We start from the raw sequence: 20,892 nt of genomic DNA on the forward strand, positions 1-20,892 counted from the left end.
TGGTGTGTTACATCTGACATTGTTTAGAGTCCAAGTAAAGTCCCAACCAGTGACAAAAAGAGGTGTGACTTCAACCGTAGCCTCTATACTGTATATGATCCCCTAGTGTTTGTGGCTCCCTTCGTCCTTGTTGGGACACAAGTTCTGCAGCAAATGTGCAAAGACAAAGTTGGCTGGGATGAAGAGCCACCAGAAACCCTAAGACCTCAGTGGTAATCATGACTCAGAGACCTACCCAATTGCTACTTACCTTGAGATTTTGACAATTTCAAAAGCTACAAACTTCACCATTTCACAGATGCAACTGTCTCAGGATATGGTGAATGTACCTGCGATCCATTAATGAATCAGATGAAGTCCACTGTTGTCTCGTAATCAGAAAAGGCAAGAGGTACGCCAATGAAAATAACAACAATATCCAGACTTGAACTCACTGCAGCAGTTGTTGCAATTTGAACCAGCAATATGCTCCAGAATGAGCTTAAAATCCAAAATCTAAAAGAGTTCTTCAGGACAGATTCTAAAGTTGTTCTTGGCTACGTAAACAATGACGCTAGAAGATTTCAAATCAACCAACACATTTATCAGTGCACTCAGATCATTCATTGCCATCAGAGGAAATGTTTGCCAACTGAGATGTGACCAAGGAACCAATTTTGTTGGCGCAAGGAAAGAGTTTGCAGAACTCATGAAAGGAATGAATGAAGAAATACTGAAGGCTATAGGAAGTGAGTTCTTCATTAATCCTTCAGCAGCAACGAGGTATTATGTTTCTGTATGTTATTTCTGTGAATTGTTGTTAGTTACATGTTATGTTTAGCCTACATTATATATGGTTTGTTGATGTGCGAGTGAGCTACTTATTTTGTGTTAATTGTATCATGTATACAGTTTTCACGATGTTGATGAGATTGGAAGATTCTTTAAAGCTGTTGAAAGTAAACTATTTGTGTTTGTCGTGCTTAGGGGAATTACATACGGTATCTGTGGTAAATTCCGGAGGATTATCATTGACATCAGTGATCCTGATGACAGTGGTGGCTGTATTAGACAGGCCGTAGGTGGGGTTTCCTTCCATATCAGTTGCCTGGATGATTAGGGTATACTGGGTAACTTTCTGAAAGCAGACAGAGAACAAAGAAAGTAAACAACTGCACACCTTGAGTTAAAATCAATGCAAGCAAGCAGTGCTTACAGATTGGAAATACAAGTTACCACACTATTGTGAATGAAAACATCCCACTTCCCATTTTTCACAAAACAGTCATGACATAATGAAGAGATTTCAATTTAAATAATTTACTAGATAAATGTCAAATATATATTTTAAGAACCTAGTTTCAAAATAAAGCAGCACACATACATATCTAATTACCTTTTCAAGACATTGAAAATGACATTGAAAAACACATCAAAAAGGGAATATTATAATCACAGTGGCATATTAAAATCAGTGGCTCAGAAGCAGAGTGGCCATCTAGTAACTGAAGGGTCGCAGGTTTATTCCTCACTTTCCCTGGGGACCATGTCGAAGGCTCCTTGAGCAAGATACTGAGCCTCTAACTGCTCCTGATGTCCATGTGATGGACTGATGACCCATCCAGGGTGTCACTCGCCTCTCACCCAATGTCAGCCGGGATAGGCTTCAGCTCCCCTCCCCAACCCTTAATGCACAAGCGGTATAGATAATGGATGGATATCAAAATTACTAAATCTATCCATCCATCCATTTTATAGCGCTTATCCTGTCAAGCGTTTGGGGGGGGGGGCTGGAGCCTATCCCAGCTGCCTTTGGACGAGAGGCAGGATACACCCTGGACAGGTCACCAGTCCATCGCAGGGCCAACACATATTCACTCTCACAGCCACACCTATGGTCAGTTTAGAGTATCCAATTAACCTAGTCCCCTCTTGCATGTCTTTGGACTGTGGAAGGAAGCCTGAGTACCTAGAGGGAACCCACACAGGCACAGGGAGAAACAGCAAGACCCGTGCTATCCACTGCACCATTGTGCTGCCCCATTACTAAATCAAAAGTGGACATTTATCATCTTTCATACACATAAAACCAGATTTATATTTGTTTTTAAAACATGTTTTCAAACATCATTAGATGTCAATGTTTTGTCAGGCCTCAAGGCCTGACTACATGGATCTTAAAAAATTGGGAGCCCATGGGGGAATCTACTTCCCACATGCCCCCAGCCATTTCATCCCTGCATGTCAATCCTGTCCAGGATCCCAGAGTCCAGCTGCAATTGGTCACTTTGGCCAGTGGCTCATTAGTCAGCCGATAAAACCAGAAGAAATATTTCTCTTTAACACTCTCCCCCTTGCTCTCTCTCATGATCTGACCATGAGTTCTGACATCCACCAAGCTTTCTGCTGTGCAGGGATGCAATGTCCCATAGCAAACTCCCAACCTCTAGACATTAGCCTCTAACTTCTCAGTTCATTGATGATGGTTGATAGACCACTGACCAAGCAACACCTGAAGGGGGGTGAAGACCCATTTGTATTTGTTGCATTTCTTTCTTTTTCTTTTTTATTCTGCCACATAAGATCTCTTTGGCCCCCCAAACATGCTCAAAAACTCACCAAATTTGGCATACACATCAGGTCTTGTGAAAAATTTGGAAAAATGAAAAATTAACCCTGTGTGCCACATAAAGTGCCAAAATGTGCTCCACAGCATAACCTATGCATCTAAAAAAGAGCGCCATGGCTTTGTAGAGGGATTGAACCAAAACTCAATTATTCGTCTCATCAAGTCTTACAAATCATATGCTAACACCCTTGACCTAAATCCAACAGGAAGTCCACAATATGCACATGAACATACGACTTTGCACCAATTTTGGACCCCAAACAAACACGCTCTCCTCCTAGGGCCTGAATGGGACTGGCTTCAAACTTTAATACATTACTTATGACACTGTGTTGAACAAGTTGTTGAAAAACTTTGAAGTAACTCCAACGGTTTGGATTCTGTAGGCCCTGAAATTTGCTGTGCCACATTGCACCTTACAATGTAAACCAATGGGGAGGCAATCTCTGAAATATATACTTTGGACCAAGCTGAGGCTTCTGAACAAACGCTATCTCCTCCTAGGATATTAATGGTATCAGCTTCAAACTTTAATACATGACTTATGACACTGTGCTTAACAAAGTGGTTAAAAACTTTGTAGTAACTCAAATGACTTGGATTCTGTAAGCCCAGACAGTAAACTGTGCCACATTGCACCTTCCATTGTAAACCAATGGGGAGGCAATCTCCAGACATACACTTTGTGCCAAACTGAGGTTTCTGATGTCTAAACTGTAAGTCTGACCACTTTCCAACCTGGATTTGGGACAAATGTTTTTACTAAAATGTGAATTCTAATGTCAGATTTCAGCAAAGATATGTGATATTATGGGTTATTAGAGCCTGAGCCCAAAGGAGCAAAGACCCTATTGAATCTGTTGCATTTCTTTCTTTCTTATTATTCTGCCACTCCAGACCACAATTTGACCCCCTACACTCACCATATTTGGCTTGCACATCAGGTCTGGTGAAATTTTTTTTTTTACAAAATAAAAATTAACCCCCCAAAGTGCCAAAATGTGCTCACCCTATGTATCTAAAAAGGGGTGCCATAGCCTGCAGGAATGTTCTAGAGAGATCAAACTAAAACTCATATTCGTCTCATTAAGACCTACAAATTATACACTGAAACGGTGGGGGTTATGGACCCAAATGCAACACACTTAGAAACAGGAGTTGAATCGGTAATGGACTTTATTCCGAGGATGCCAGGAACGTAACCACAATATCAGGCAGGCAAAAACAGAGGCAGTCTTGCAGTGAACCAAGGCAGAAGTGGTTACCAGGGCTGAGGCAGGGGGGAGTGGTCGAAGCAGGCGGGGTCGAAGCCAGGAAGTCAGTCCAAGAGAAAACGCTGGAGAGTTTAGCATCGAGCATCACAATCTGGCAGAGAACAAAGGGAGAGGGAGACCTATATAGCTATGGGACAGGTGCAGGTGATGGTGCAGGGAGACCTATATAGCTATGGGACAGGTGCAGGTGATAGAGACTGATTGGCAGAGGAGGTTGGCTGAGGGAGTGAGAGGTGATGCGTCCAGGGTGACTTGGAGAAACCAGTGGTGAAAACTGCAAACCATGACAGAACCCCCCCCTCAAGGGACGGCTCCCGACGTCCCAAAACAGGGGAGGGAGGGAGGAGGGGGAAACAGGTGGAGGGCTAGTACTCAGGAGAAGCAGACCATTCCATGTCTGGGGTGGGGTGGGAGGGAGTCCAGGCAAGAGAGCCATTCTGATCATTCGGAACATCCGTCCCATCCATGTCATCCTGAGCGTTCAGAGTCTCCTGATTGTCCTGAGGTTCCTCTTCCTCTCCATCACGTGGCACTGGAGAAAAAGGGTGATGCTGTTGAGAGAGGACAGATCGACGAGAGTTAACTGTGGTGGAAGTGGGAGAGGGCTGATCAGGGTTCTTCTGGTGAAAGTCAGCAATGAGTTGAGGGTCAACAATGAAAGAGGCAGGAACCCAAGAACTTTCTTCAGGGCCATAACCTTTCCAGTCAACCAAATACTGTATGCCTCGCCCTCGGCGGCAAGAACGAAGGAGGCGTCGGACAGCATACACAGGGCCGCCTTCAACGATGCGAGGAGGGGGAGGAGGAGGTGTTGGAGGCACCAAGGGACTTTCTGGAGCAGGCTTGATTTTGGAAACATGGAAGGTGGGATGAATGTGCATAGACCGAGGGAGCTTAAGTCTCACTGCTACGGGGTTTATTATTCTTTCAATGGGGAATGGACCTTGGTGCCAACTTATTGGATTCGACACGGAGAGGCAGGTCTTTAGTGGAAAGCCAAACCTTTTGTCCAACCCGGTAAGCAGGGGCTTGTGATCAATGACGGTTGGCAGAGGTGGAGTAGCGATCAGCAGAGCGTTGGAGGGAACTGCGGGCTTGTGTCCAGGTGCGTTGGCAGCGCTGAATGAAAGTGGTCACAGAAGGGCAAGAAGCCTCTTTTTCAAGGGCAGGGAACAGAGGAGGCTGATTCCCCTTTTCAATGTTCGTATGGGTGAGACCAGTGGCTGAACTGACCAGGGTGTTGTGGGCATATTCTACCCAAACCAATTGTCTAGACCAGGAGGAGGGATTTGATGACACCAGGCAGCGGAGAGTGGTTTCCATATCTTGGTTCATTCGTTCAGTTTGGCCATTAGACTGGGGGTGGAACCCTGAGGACAGGCTAACAGAGGCCCCCAACAAACTACAGAACTCTCGCCAAAAAATGGATGTGAACTGGGGGCCTCAATCAGAAACTACATCGGCAGGGATTCCGTGAAGGCGAACAACATGCTGAAGGAGAAGTTCAGCAGTCTCTTTAGCAGCGGGGAGTTTGGGAAGGGGAATGAAATGTACCATCTTACTGAACCTATCAACTATGGTGAGGACGGTGGGGTGTTACCTTCAGAGGGAGGAAGACCAGTTACAAAATCCAGGGATATATGTGACCAGGGCCGATGGGGTATGGGGAGTGGATGAAGGTGTCCAGCAGGAGCTTGATGAGACGGTTTGTGTTGATTACAAATAGGACAGGCTTTGACAAACTCACGCACATCCTCATCCATAGTGGGCCACCGGAACCATCGAGACAGGAACTCTTTGGTTCTGTGTGCCCCAGGGTGACAGGTGAGCTTGGATGCATGTGACCACTGTAAGACCTCTGACCTTAATGTAGCGGGTACAAAAAGACGATCAGGGGGGCAAGCACTTGGTCCAGGTTGGTTGACTGAAGCGGCTTTGACTCTCTCTTCAATGTCCCAGGAAAGGGAGGCAACAAGACAGGAAGGGGGCAGAAGAGGGGTGGTCTCAACAGGGGAATTTTCTTTAGAAAATTGGCGGGACAGAGCATCGGGCTTGACATTTCTGGACCCTGGGCGGTAGGAGAGAGAAAAGTTGAAGCGTGTAAAAAAAGAGTGACCAGCGGGCTTGACGTGAATTTAGGCGTTTGGCTGTGCGGATGTACTCCAGGTTTTCATGATCTGTCCAGACAAGGAATGGAACCTTGGTTCCCTCCAGCCAATGCCGCCATTCCTCCAAAGCTAGTTTTACTGCTAGCAATTCTCTGTTACCAATGTCGTAGTTCTGTTCTGCAGGGGTCAGTCGGCGAGAGAAGAAGGCACATGGGTGGAGCTTCTGGTCAGATGCTGAGCGTTGAGACAACACTGCCCCCACACCAACATCAGAGGCATCCACTTCAACCACAAACTGTCTTTCAGGGTCAGGGACATGCAGAATGGGAGCGGTGGTGAAGCGTGCCTTCAAAGTTTCAAAAGCCCTATTGGCTGCAGGAGTCCAGGAGAATGGGATTTTGGATGAAGTAAGGGCTGTGAGGGGGAAAGCTACCGTGCTGTAACCATGAATGAAGCGGCGATAAAAGTTAGCAAAACCCAGGAAGCGCTGTAGCTGTTTTCGATTCTCAGGGGCGGGCCAGGCTGTTACAGCTGAAATCTTGTCAGGGTCCATTTGTAGACTACCCTGAGCCACAATGTACCCAAGGAAGGTGACCGAGGATTCATGGAACTCACACTTCTCAGCTTTGACAAACAAGGAGTTTTCCAGAAGCCGTTGCAAGACTGCTCTTACATGATGAACATGCTCTTCCATAGACTTGGAGAAAATCAAAATATCGTCTAGATAAGCGAAAACAGAGTGGTTCAGCATCTCTCTCAGGACATCATTAACTAAAGCCTGGAAGACAGCAGGGGCATTAGTTAAACCAAAAGGCATGACAAGATACTCATAATGGCCTGTGGGGGTGTTGAACGCTGTTTTCCACATCCCCCTCCCTGATGCGGACCAAATGGTATGCGTTGCGTAGATCCAATTTAGTGAAGACCCTGGCCCCCTGGAGTATTTTGAAAGCCGATGACATGAGTGGCAAAGGGTACCTGTTCTTTACGGTTATATCATTGAGGCCTCTGTAATCGATGCAAGGTCTGAGGTTTTTGTCCTTTTCCACAAAAAAGAAGCCAGCGCCAGCAGGGGATGAAGATGGGCGAATGATACCAGCTGCCAGGGAGTCCTTGATGTAGGCCTCCATGGCCCCCCTTTCAGGGCCAGAAAGGGAGTAGAGGCACCCCTTGGGAGGGGTGGTGCCCGGCAGAAGGTCAATGGCGCAATCATAGGGACGATGAGGGGGTAGAGACATGGCCTTAACCTTGCTGAAAACCTCACAAAGGTCATGATACTGGGCTGGGACCCCAGAGAGATCGGGCTGGCCACAGGGAGGTGGAGAGTGGAGCAGTGCAGCCGCCTGCTTCAGGCAGACCTGATTGCAGGCGGAACTCCAACCACGGATGACCCCTGCTGACCAGTCAATATGAGGGTTATGGTGGTGAAGCCATGAGTAGCCCAGTATAAGAGGGAGGCGAGGTGAGGGCAGGACATAAAACTGGATGGTTTCGTGGTGATTTCCAGACATGAGTAAGCGGACCGGTATGGTCTGATGAGTGACCATCCCCAGCAGATGACCATCCAGAGCCCTGGCAGGCACAGAACAAGGAAGGGGTAACAAACTGATTCCCAGCTGAAGAGCTAACTCCTTGTCAATTATATTCGCATCTGCTCCAGAATCAATAAATGTGGACAGGACTTGAGAGATCTCAGGCAGAAGGAGCTTGGCTACAAACAAGGGACGATCAAAGACAGAGGAGGCTTTAAAAGAGGATGGACTCACCAGTAACTCCTCCACTACTGATGAGCCCTCCCTTTTACTGGACAGTGAGAGATGAAGTGGCCTGGTCGACCACAGTACAGACAGAGATTCGACTTGCGGCGCCGCTCACGTTCCTCAGGGGTTAGACTGGTGCGGCCCAACTGCATGGGTTCAAGGCTGTTGGTTAAGGGCTCAGGAGTGGCTGTAGAGTGGGCCAAGTTGGAAGCAGAGCCTTGTGATGCATGAGCAGATACATGAGCTGGAGGTGTCTTTTGCTTCTCTCTCCTGTGAGCCTGGATGCGAAGGTCAATGTTTATAGCAAGAGCAATGACATCATCGAGAGAAAGGGGTAGGGGGTAAGACACAAGTTCATCTTTGATGTAATCAGCCAGCCCATGCAGAAAAGCATCACGAAGAGCACTCCCACTCCAGCCACTAGCACGGGCCTTAGTGCGGAAATCAATAGAAAAGTCAAACACGGACTGACCTTTCTTACAGACTCAGGAGGCCCCCTGCATCAGTTGAATGGACACCCTGCCCAAAATACTTTGCGTAGCTCAGAAGCAAATGACTCAAAAGAAGTACAGGCCGGAGTCTGTTTATCCCACTCAGCGGTGCCCCACAGCCTCGCTCTCCCTGTTAGCTGATTAATGGTAAAAGCTACTTTAGCTTGTTCAGAAGCAAAGGTGAGAGGTTGCAAAGCAAAAAAGATGGTGCAGTTTGTCAGGAATGGGTTACAACCTTCAGGCTAACCAGCATAACGTTCAGGGGCTCCAATTCTTGGTTCAGAAACTGGTCCGGGGGCCAGAACGGGGGTTGCTGGTGGAGCAGGGGCAGGGTCAGAGGCAGAGGCAGAGCTAACAGGGGTTAAGTGGGCGACGGTTGCAGTTAACTGGAGCACTTGGTTAGCCAAAGAGATGATAGCCTGTTCTTGCGAGGCTGCGGCCTGTCTGGCTTCAACTGAGGCAGATGCCATGAGGGCCTCATGTTGCTGGAGGACTCCTTCAATGATTTCAAAACAATTCTTGGCAGGGGAAGTGCGTGCTGGGTCCATGTTTGGCCAGATTGTACTGAAACGGTGGGGGTTATGGACCCAAATGCAACACACTTAGAAACAGGAGTTGAATCGGTAATGGACTTTATTCCGAGGATGCCAGGAACGTAACCACAATATCAGGCAGGCAAAAACAGAGGCAGTCTTGCAGTGAACCAAGGCAGAAGTGGTTACCAGGGCTGAGGCAGGGGGGAGTGGTCGAAGCAGGCGGGGTCGAAGCCGGGAAGTCAGTCCAAGAGAAAACGCTGGCGAGTTTAGCATCGAGCATCACAATCTGGCAGAGAACAAAGGGAGAGGGAGACCTATATAGATATGGGACAGGTGCAGGTGATAGAGACTGATTGGCAGAGGAGGTTGGCTGAGGGAGTGAGAGGTGATGCGTTCAGGGTGACTTGGAGAAACCAGTGGTGAAAACTGCAAACCATGACACACTGACACCCATTCCATAAATCCAAGAGGAAGTCCACAATATGCACATGAAAGTATGACTTTGTTGCAACACAAGGTAAGTCTTTTCAACCATGTAGCATGAACTCCTTTTAGGTTTACCAATGTTTTTAGTAATTACTTTTTATTGCACATTTACAGTAAATTTTCTATCGTGGGTGGGTAAAGTCAAAACTGTCAGCACAGGTCTGAAAACATCTGTGTGCCCATGACAGAAGCCCTTCAACTGCAGAATGCGTTCAATGCTGCTTGCAGCTTTAATTTAAATTAAATCCAACTGGATTAATGATATATTTTTGTTATGATTTTGTTGAAACCAAATTCATTTGGTTCATGCTAATGCTCATATGTTTCAAAATAGGATTTTTTTAAGATCGCAGCTGACTCCAGTATTATAGTATATAAATAAACTGAAACCTATCCCAGATAGCTTCAGTTATATACCAATCCAATTACTGAATTCACATAATAGATATATAAAAAGTGCATTGAGCTAATCAAGTGAAGGCTAAACAAGCATTAGCTTGATACTGTGTGTTGACATGCTCTTTGTTTGCTGTGTCTTTTGGTAGTCCGAGTTGGGCCTTAAGATTATGCTTTAACAAGGTGATCATATTTCTTCCCTTTCATGTGGCTCGTGACGAAAAGACTTAACACAAAGGTAGGACTTGGGTTTATTTCACATTTGACTCTGTGCTAAAAAAAAAAAAAACATGTATATGCTGATAAAGCTACAGTCTTTGATTTAGAATACAAACCTTTATTCATGGTCTTTCACTGTGTTTTCCTGAATTGATGAAAATGGCAGCATGCTCATCTGCGACCACGTACACTGTCTGTCTGCATTTATAATGTCCACTCTGTATTTACAACCTAAGTTTGGGGAGCAATAGTTATGGTGTCTGCCCCCTGCCTCCCCTCCATCTGAGCATCAGTTATGACAGCCAAGTAAGTCACAAAATCAAGACATGCTTTTTTTTGGTGTTACATAATGGTGCAATTGGCAGTAAATTGCCCACATACACACTGCAGTAAACATTGCATGATTCATTAATACTCTCCTCTGCATGGTTTGCAACAAAAAAAAATCATTGCCACAAATAGATATACAATATATTTGAATGTCAATGTTTCTTAATCAACAAATTTGGTCAACTCAGCCTTGCAGTGTCATATATACTTGACAAGCAGCAGATGACTAAGCAATCTCCACTGAAGTGTTCAGTCTGGAGTTTATGGAGATTACGGTTGCACATGAATACATGTATAAACTGTCCTTCAATTTGATGTCTTGTACTTTGATGGACTTGTTTGAATTAATTTAAAAAGGATAAATGTTGTTATTGCCGGAAAATCTTTATTTTGATGTGGTTCCTTTATTTTGAAATGACAGTTTTCTGGCGTCACTTCCACTTACAGCATATCTTGTACCGACTGTGTTGCCAATTTGGTGACTTTCTCGCTAAATCTGGCGACTTTCCAACTCTCCATGGTGACTTTTTTTTGTCAAAAGCGACTAGCAACAAATCTAGCGACTTTTCCTGGTGTTATTGGAGACTTTTCTGACATTTGGAGACTTACATAAAAGCACGTATCTTTGTTCCGCAATTCATGTCCTCAGCGAGCAGTAGGCTCTTCCTGCTCCGCTCAAAAGTAGTCACACACACAGGTGATCACCGCCTCTAGCGGTGCGGCAGTTGGCAGCTGCAGTCAGGAGAGGAGCAGAGACCCTCACCCCTCTGCGTCCAGGCAGCAAATGAATCCCGCATGCACAAAGCCGCAAAGGGATCGCATCGCGGGATGTTAAATAAACGTAAAGGTTCATTCATTTCATTCGTTGTCACCAAATCACTGCATTATACAGTGTTTTATATATATATATATATATATATATATATATATATATATATATATAAATGTATATATATGTATATGTATATATATGTATGTATATATGTATATATATATATGTATAAAAAACCTAAATATGATTTATTATATTAAACACTTTTTGTCTCTACTGCGAAGTCTCTCCTACAGCATCCATTGCGATCACGCGCACATTATGCAAATTAGGTGATGACATCATTTGGCGACTTCTAGCGACTTTTAGGACAGCCAATGGCGACGGAGCACAAAGTGGTTTGAATGGTATGATACAGAACCGGGTTGTTTGGATTCTGCTGAGTTTAGGGCTCATTTCGTTTTCTCGGCGGGGAGAGAGTTGCCGTCCACTTCTGTACTATTGCGGAACCCGCTTCCACGGGGCTAGGGCAGTGTTAGTATAGTTAGTGATAGATTGTTAGTGGTAGGTTTTAGATATAGGTGTTAGCGATAGGCTGTTAGTGATAGGTGTTAGCTAATGAGGGAGTTTGTTAGGGTAAGTAGTTTTTGGGGCGCCGACCGACAGCCGTCAGGTCCCGATCAGCTCCCCCGTTTCCTTTCTCTTACTTTCTTTTGTTTATTGGTAGGGCCAGAAGAGTGTAGGAGATATAGGGACATGACTAAGCAAAAGAGTATAAGTGGAGGTAGGAAAGGAGCAGGGGGAAAGGAGGGGTCTGTGGAGAGCCTGGTTCAGAAGAGGGCTGCAGGGAGCACAGGTGGAAGGGAGCTGAGGAGTGATAGACAGGTAGGACAGGGACAGGGAGAGCATAAGAGGAAGAAGACAGAAAGTGAGAGTGAGTCAGTGGAGGATGTGCAAAGTGAGGATGAGGGGAGAGGAGGTAGGGAGGATGAGTGCTTGAATGTAGTGGTGAGGTTTGTTGAGGCGGGTGGTGTGAGCAAGAAGAATCCATTCAGATTGACTGGGGCACTGAATGGTTGGCTCGGGGAGATTCAATTTGCTTGGGTTCTGGGGGATGGGAACTTACTTGGTGGGGTGCGCGAACCTGGGGCAGGTGGAGAAAGCGGTACAAGGAGGGCATGGAAGGAAGATAGTGGGGTGTACAGTGGAGAGGGTAGTACAGGTGGGGGTGAAGAGGACAGCAGGAGGGGGGTGTGGAGGGGTGATTACAGGGGTTCCAATGGAGATGGGGGAGGAGGAGATAAAGGAGTGGATAGACACTAAGGGAGGTCCAAGGGTGGTGAAGGTGACAAGGATGAAGAGGGGCCCACAGAGGGAGATTAGTGAGACGGTGGTGGTGGAGTTTGAGGGTGAAATTCTTCCAGCTCGGGTATTTCTGGGGTCTATGTGTTTTTTTGTGAGGGCCTTCATTCCCCTGCCCCTGAGGTGTTTTAATTGTTGTAGGGGTTGTAAGGGGAAGAGGAGGTGTCCACAGTGCGCAGGGGAGCACAAGTTTGGGGAGTGTCCTGAGGATGCTCAGCCTCGATGCTGCAGCTGTGTGTGTGTGTGTGGGGGGGGGCATATAGTGTAGCTTTTGGATGATGTCAGGTGATGACGTGGGAGATGGAGGTCCAGAGGGTGAGGATGTTAGAGAAGGTGACGTATGCTGAGGTGGTGAAGGTGGTCAGGCAGAGGGAGGAAGGGCAGGGTGCGGTAGGATGGTTGGGAGCAGTGGGTGGGGCAGGCTTGGGGTGGGTGGGCAGGTGTAGTAGGGCAGATAGTTGGGGGTAGGGAACAGCCTGGCATGGAGGGTCGGGAGAACAGGAGTGGAGGGCTGGGATATCAGTTTACGGTGAAGGGGTGGGTGGCTAGTGCGCAGATTGTAGCGTTTGTGGCGGCAGCTATTACCTCCACTATGGAGGTTTCTTCAAAGACTGAGAGGATTAAGATCATAGTGAGACAAGCTGGGTGCCTGTTTGGGATGGAGGAAGTGAGTTTTGAGAAGGTCATGGCCAGGATAGTTGAAGGGAATAGATCAGGGGCAGGGAAGGGTGGACACACCTGAGTATGGTGGTGATCCTTCAGTGGAATGCAAGGAGCTTGTTAGCAAACGGTAAGGAGTTCAAGTTTTACTTAGAGGGAATACGGGTGCAACCAGAAGTGGTGTGTGTTCAGGAAACATGGCTTAGGCCTGGGTTAGATTTTGTGGTGCAGGGGTATGTAATTGTGAGGCTAGATTGGATAGGAGGTAGGGGAGGAGGGTGTGCTATCCTGGTTAGGAGGGGTGTGTCAATTAGGGAGCTAGATAGAGGGGTAGAACAGGAGTACATAGTGGTGGAGGTTTGGGAGGGGGGAAAGGGGTTGTCATAGTTTATTACTATAACCCCTGTGTCAGGTTAGAGGTAGAAAAGTTAGTCAGTATCCAGAGGGAGGGGTGGCAAAGGGTAGTGTGGTGCGCAGATTTTAATGCTCATAGTGTAGTGTGGGGTGGAGGACACCCAGATGTTAATGGGAGGACGGTAGAGGAATTAGTGGAGGTTAGGGCACTAGTGTGTTTGAATGATGGCAGGGGGACAAGGATAGATGTCAGGACAGGGAAGGAGTCAGCTTTAGATCTAACACTGGTGTCAAGCGGCTTGGCAGGGGTAAGCAGAAGGGAGGTGCTGAATGAGTCGACTGTAGGGAGTGATCATTATCCCGTGTTGTGTTCGGTGGGAGAGAGGGTGCAAGTAATGCTGATTTATCCAAACTTATCCAGAACTCCAAGCCATCCACCTGCCAACTTGACCCCTTGCCATCCTCCCTGGTTATAGCCTCCCTCCCGTCTCTGCTGCCCCTGATAACTGCCATCATCCATTCCTCCCTCACCTCTGGTTCTGTCCCATCATCTCTTAAATCCGCTGCTGTTACTCCAATACTGAAGAAACCTGGTTTAGACCCCAACACCTTCAATAACCTTCGTCCCATCTCCAACCTGCCATTTCTCTCAAAAATTCTGGAAAAAGTAGTAGTGTCACAGATCCAGGCCCACCTCTCCAACAATAACCTCTACGAACAGTTCCAATCTGGTTTTTGCCCTCATCATAGCACAGAAACAGCCCTCCTTAAAATCACCAATGACCTTCTGTTGGCAGCTGACTCCAGACTATTATCCATTCTCATCCTTCTCGTTCTGAGTGTGGCTTTTGACACCATTTCTCACTCCATCCTCCTCGACCGACTTGCCTCCATTGGACTATCAGACATACCCCTGGACTGGTTCCGCTCATATCTCTCTGGCCGCACTCAATTCATTCAGTTATTTCCTCCAAATCCACACTCAACAAGCATCCCAGTTTCACCAACACCTCCGTTTCCCCTTCCCCTCGGGTTAAGAGTCTGGGTGTCGTCCTCGACTCCACCTTATCATTCCATACCCACATCAACAACACCATCCGGTCTGCCTACTTCCACCTCCGGAATATCAACCGTCTCCACCCATCTCTCACTGCCAAATGCGCTGCAATCCTGGTCCACTCTCTCGTCACCTCCCGTCTGGATTATTGTAACTCACTTCTTTTTGGTCTCCCACACAAACTCCTCCATAAGCTTCGATTGGTCCAGAACGCAGCTGCCCGAATCATCACCAGAACCCCTGTCATCAGTCACATCACCCCCGTTCTACATCAACTCCACTGGCTTCCAATTAAACACCGCATTGACTACAAGATCCTCCTCCATACATTCAAAACCATCCATAACCTCCCCCCTTCATATCTGTCAGACCTTCTCCACACCAACATTCCCACCCGGTCTCTCAGGTCTTCGTCCTCCATCAGCCTCAACGTCCCCTCCTTCCATCTGACCTCCATGGGGGCTAGAGCCTTCAGTTGCTCTGCCCCTCGCCTCTGGAACTCCCTCCCTCCTGACATCAGAAACACTGACTCCATTGATACCTTCAAGAAACTTCTCAAAACTCACCTTTTTAGACAGGCGTATGGCTGAATGCCCTCTTCTGTGCTCTGCTAGAGACTTCTGTTGTTGTTCTTTTAAATTGTGCATGTTTTATTGTTTTTTTTTTAACTGTTGTACGGCGACCTTGAGTGCCTTGAAAGGCGCCTTATAAATAAAATGTATTATTATTATTATTATTATTATTATGTCAGGTGAGGAGGTTGAGAGGTGGGTGTTTGGTAAAGTTGATTGGGGGTGTTTCAGGAAGAGGTGGAGGAGAAGGTGGCTTGGCTTGATATGGAGGGGAGTGTCGATGAGGTAAATGATAGGCTGACATCAGCAGTAATGTAGGCACAATAGAGAGTATACCGAGGAGTAGAGGGAGGGGAGGCAGGAAGATGGTACCTTGGTGGACAGAGGAGTGTAGTCAGGCAGTGAGGGCAAGGAATAGGGCATTTAGGCAGTTGAAGAGGAGTCATAACATGAATAGCCTAGCGAGTTATAAGAGGGCACAAGCAGTGGTGAGGAGGGTGGTTAGGCAGGCTAAGAGAGATAGTTGGAGACAGTTTAGTAGTAGCATAGGGAGGACAACCCCGGTGGGAGATGTATGGGAATGATTAGGAAAATGGGAGGGGATAGGAGGGAGTGGGACTACCCAGTGATGACAGCAGGGGGAGAGATAGCGGTGACAGATAGGGAAAAGGTGGAGATGATGGCGGGGGCATTTGCGAGGATACATCGTGAGGGTAACTTGACAGAAGAGGAGAGGAGGGGGAGGGGGGCTACTTTGAGCAAGCATTTGGGGATGTTGGACAGGAGGGAGGATACAGGTGGGATTATGGATGATAGGTTCACGATGGCAGAGTTGGTGAGGGCTATAGGTAGGGCTAAGAACACAGCTCCAGGGGCGGATCAGGTGGGGTATGTTATGTTGAAACACTTGGGTGAAGGGGCACTGGAGGCACTGCTGGGGCTGTACAGTAGGGTCTGGGAGGAGGGCAGGTTACCAAGGGTGTGGAAAGAGGCAGTGGTGATTCCGGTCAGGAAGCCAGGGAAGGATCCCACACAATCTTCAGGGTATAGGCCCATAGCCCTTACGTCCAACCTGGGTAAGGTTATGGAGCGGTTAGTGTGTGATAGGTTAACATATGTGTTGGAGGGGGGGGGGGGTTAGCTGGGTATCAGAGTGGCTTTAGGAAGGGTAGGAGCACTATGGATGCAGTGGTGAGGTTGGAGAACAAGGTTAGGAAGGCACAGGTAAATAAGGAGTCAGTTGTGGTGGTGTTTTTTGATATTGAGAAGATATATGATATGATGTGGAGGGAGGGGGTGTTAATTAAGCTGCACATACTGGGGGTAGGAGGTAGGGTGTTCAACTGGGTGAAAGATTTCCTGTCTGAGAGGGTGATATGGGTTAGGATAGGGTCTGAGGTGTCAGGTGGATACATGGTGGGTAATGGCACACCACAGGGTAGTGTAATTAGCCCACTGTTGTATAGTGCTATGGTTAATGATGTTTTTTCACGGGTGGGGGGGGGGTGTAGGGTGAGCACTGTTTGCTGATGATGGAGTGCTATGGAAGAGGGGTAGGGACTTAGCACATGTCATGGATAAGTTATAGGAGGCTATAGATGTGGTGGTTGAGTGGGGTTATGAGTGGGGGAGCAGGTTCTCAGTAGATAAGATGCAGACAGTGTTCTTCACTAGGAAGAGGGATGTGGGTGGTGAGAAGCTTAGGATGTACGGTAGGGAGTTAGAGAGAGTGAGGTCCTTTAAGTATCTGGGAGTAGTTTTTGATAGTAAATTGAATTGGGTGGAGTACATTTGGAGGGTTGAGGGCAGGTGTAGGAAAGTAATAAATGTGATGAGGGGTTTGTCAGGTAGGGACTGGGGGGTTAGCTGTGTGGCACTGAAGACAATTTGTACTGCGATGGTGAGGGCGGCACTAGATCATGAGTGTATAGTGTATGGGTTGGCTGCGAAGTGTAACTTGAGAGTTCTGGATGTGGTATGGACTTGGTTAGGGCTCACAACAGGTGTATGGGAAGTGTGTATGGTGGATGGGAGAAGGTGTATACAGACGGATCGAGGGCAGAGTCTAGGGAGACAGGACTTGGGGTGGCAGTACCGGAAAGGGGGATAGGGATTCGTAGGCGCACGACAGATGGGCTGGGGGTTTACACTGTGGAGATGGTAGCGGTGCTGGTGGCACTGAGGTGGGTGGAATGTACACAGGTGGGGAGGGTGGTGGTCTGTTCAGATTCAGCAGCAGTCCTAACTAGCATTAGGTCATTTCACTCGGGTAGTCGTCAGGATGTTCTGTATCAGGTTCTTCAGGCAGTCACTAGGATAGTTCAGCGGGGGGGGGGGGGTCAGGTTAGGTTTTTATGGGTGCCAGCACATGTGGGGGTGGGGGGGAATGAGAAGGCGGATGAGTTGGCAAAGGGGGTGTTGGTGAAGAGGACGGTGGAGATGAATGTGAGGGTGAGTAGGGCTGAGGTGAAGGTGATAGTGAGTGAGAGGGTGATGGACATGAGGCAGGGAAGGTGGGACAAAGAGAAGAAGGGTAGGCACTTGTATAGGGTTCAGAGGAGTGTGCGGGCTAGAGGGTGTAGGGGTGGAGGTGGGCAGAGGAGGGAGGAAGTAGTGAAGGTGAGGCTGAGGATGAGACACTGTGGGCTGAACGCAGGCTCGGAGTGGCCATGTGGAGGACTGGGAGTTGTCCCGAACGGCCGGTGCCCCTGGCGGCCGGATGGGCTGGTGTGAGCAGGCATTTAAAAATATATATTTCTGGTGAAAATGCAGAAACAGCAGTTAGTTTGTTTTTGTGTTAAAATGAGAAACAGCCCCATCTAGTTGTAGTACCATCATTCAGCGGCCGCCTTGCAGTCAGAAGCCATGAAGAATGTTGCCCGATAAGAAGAAGGAGAAAGGAGGAACCTAAAAAGAGAGACTCCGGAAAAGAAAAGCAGCCGAGGCAACTGCAGCCAAATTTCCAAAACTCGACACGTTCTTCCCCAAGCGTGTCCAACAAGAGGAGACTGGTAAATAGTCAACTTATCTTGCGTTAACTTAGCTAAGCTAAGGTTAATGTTAGCTCAGGCTGTACTAGCAGCTATAACCGTGCAGCTAGACAAACTTTGGCTCTCTGTGACTGTGTTTGGCAACTGGCTAGTCTAGCCAGTAGCTGCTAAGTGCTAACACTAATGTTACGCTGCACTGTTATTATATCATTTTTTTGGCCAACGTTAGCCACTCACTGACAGTCAAAAGTTGTCTCTCCTTAAAAGTTTGGCACTCATGTGAGAAACTTTTGTCTTAGCTTCACAGCAGATGACTGCAGCCTCTCAGCAGACCAGCAGTGCCAGTGAAGATGACGAAGACCCAGTTCCACGAAGCACAAGCCATGATGTATTGTTACATTCAGAGCCAGCACAAGGTGGGAGTAGCACTGTTGAGCTTTAGCTAGTCAAATTTAGGTACAAACCACTGTTATTATTTTATATAGATTACTGTATTTTTAGCCCACTTCATACCATAAATTATGGCATAGTGGAGGTGAACGTTTTATGCATATTAAAAATAAGACAAGTTGGTGCCCATAAAGCTTGTTAACTAATTGGCATGACATGAAAAGCAAATAGCCTAATCTTGGCACCAGAGTCATGGTAAGACATTGGATCTTATGCAAGATTTTTTCTTGTTCAAGCAGGTCCTAGTACCGTCACCTGTGATGAGGACACCAGCAGTAGCCATGATGTGACAGATTGGGTGATTTGTGATGTTAAAGGTGAAGTCTGCTACTTTTGTTAACTATTTTTTGTATGAATGTGAAGCATAGCTACCTGATTGTGCTTGGGTTTTGCTCTGCAGATCTACAAGCTCACAACACCTAAAGTTTGCTAAAGCCCTTATTGTGAATTTGTGATTGAATTCAGGTGCATTAGATACACAAGAAGGGAGAGCCGTAACCGATCATCCAGCAGCTCAGGCTCAGCAGCAGGATACTGAACATGAAGCTACCAACAGGACAGACCAAAGGGACCCTGAGGGTAATTTTGATTACTTTGCTTGACCTCGATCCAAGGACCTTGACTTTTTTTTCTTTTCTTTTCACCCAAACAACCATCAAATGTGTGTAAACCAAGGGTGTTTCACGACAAACATGGTACTATTCGCAAGCGGCTTACTTACAATGAAAAGAATAAATCTCTGTACTGTTCTGTTTGTCTAGTATTTGCCCCTTTCTTAGTGAGGGTCCTTTCATTAATGGTGGGATGAAGGATTGGGAGCATTGTCATCAAAGGGTAAACGAACATGAACAACGTCAAACCCACATAGACAGTGCAAATGCCTACTTTATGAGAGCACAAAAGGGAGATGTTAAAAGCTTGTTAACAGGAAACCAAATGTCTTTACATGTGGAGCAAGTAAAAAAAAGAAACATCAGATCATGGAGCGTGTTGTAGATGTTGTGTAAGTTGTGGGCAAATTTGGGCTGAGCTACAGGGGAGAGGAAGAGGCAGGGTATGCTTTAGCTGTGCTGTGTGCTTTCTGCACTCCTTGTTGTACAGTTGTGTTGGGAAAAGACACCCGAAACTGTAATAAAAATCACCCCAAACCAATAAAAAAAATGTCGCGTGCCCGACTTCATTTTCTTTGAGGGCTGGTCTGATGAAACTCCAAGGCTGAAAATGACTCCCACTCCGACCCTGGCTGAACGGGACTTTGAAGGTGTTAGGGAAGCACGACACTGGGCTGTGTGAGGGGTGTGGTGAGGAAGAGTGGGTAGAGCACGTACTTCTGAGGTGTGGCAGGTATGAGGTGGAGAGGAGGGTGATGTGGGACAGGTGGAGGGACATGGGGAGGGGTGAGATCAGTCTGGAGGGAGTTCTGGGGATGGAGGATAGGGAGAGTGTTAGGGTTCTATTTGATTATTTGAGGGGTACAGGACTATATGATAGGATTTAGGTATAGGGATTCTGTGTAGGATTTAGAGGTAGGACTTAGGTGTAGGGGTTAGATGTAGGGAAAGTTGGTGTTCTGCGGTGGGACAGAAGAGGGCGGTAATGCTCCAGCTAATTGTTTGCCAACCACAAAACCCCGGCAAGAAGAAGAAGAGGCCAAGAGCAACTTTCCTCACTAAGGAGTTGGCAACACTGGTACCGAGCCTTCACTCGAACCGTGGTTGCCTGCCGTGTGCGTTTGTTCTGAAAAGTGAGTGACAAATGTGTGTCATAGCTCTGGTTTGTCCTGTTCTGCGTTTCCATGCCTGTTTGAGTCCATTTGTGTACTTGTGAATGTTGCCATTGGGCTAATTTGTGTCAGCTTTGCTGGTGTTTTGGTCTCTGCGTCGTGCTAGACGCACTTGATTGTAATTACCATGCTTGTTCATGCTCTCTTCATGTGTTGCAGTTACTTGGCCGCAGTGACGGTGTGCGCCCACCAGATGGACCCTGAATACCTTTTACTTTCTGCTTATGGCGCAAACTCCATTGGTTAATTATTTGAGTTTATTTGATGTAAGTGAAGATATTTCCAGTCAGAGGAAAATTTGCTGTTATTGATTATATTTATATTTGTATTTGATATATTTATATGTCACTGATATTTATTTTTTTCCTTTCAGAAAAACCACACACACCCACACCCAATGCAACCATTTTTGTAATTCCAACTTCAGTATTAAAGTTTGCCCTGAAACTGTTTCTCTGTGCCAATCTCCCTGACCGGAGCCCTGTCAATAGGAGCTATAATACCAGCAACAGCCCTTCAGAGTGTCCCACTCTATCACATGGTCCTTCGAGCCGGATCTGTAGCTTTCTGGAGGCAATATAGAGACAGCACAACCATCTCCAGACCCAGCAGTGGGTCCTAGACCCCAGTGGGAGAGACCGTTACCAGCATATCTCTATAACTATGAAGTCGGATACACACCAG

The 20,892-nt window shown here is 47.0% G+C and overlaps 1 protein-coding gene across 4 annotated transcripts in view; it reads right to left on the minus strand.

The window, feature by feature from the left end:
- LOC147250087 (cadherin-2-like) overlaps positions 1-20,892 on the minus strand; it is a 188,926-nt gene that overhangs the window by 47,011 nt on the left and 121,023 nt on the right. For all 4 annotated transcript variants that reach the window (XM_086224202.1, XM_086224200.1, XM_086224203.1 and 1 more), the window contains one exon: positions 980-1,117. In XM_086224202.1, the coding sequence (XP_086080328.1) occupies positions 980-1,117 (138 nt within the window). The remainder of the gene's footprint in view (positions 1-979; positions 1,118-20,892) is intronic.

The sequence above is a fragment of the Aulostomus chinensis genome, chromosome 14 (genome assembly GCF_037954235.1).
Source record: "Aulostomus chinensis isolate RoL2024-O1b breed Wild chromosome 14, RoL_Achi_v1.0, whole genome shotgun sequence".
In the NCBI taxonomy this organism is placed as follows: domain Eukaryota; kingdom Metazoa; phylum Chordata; class Actinopteri; order Syngnathiformes; family Aulostomidae; genus Aulostomus; species Aulostomus chinensis.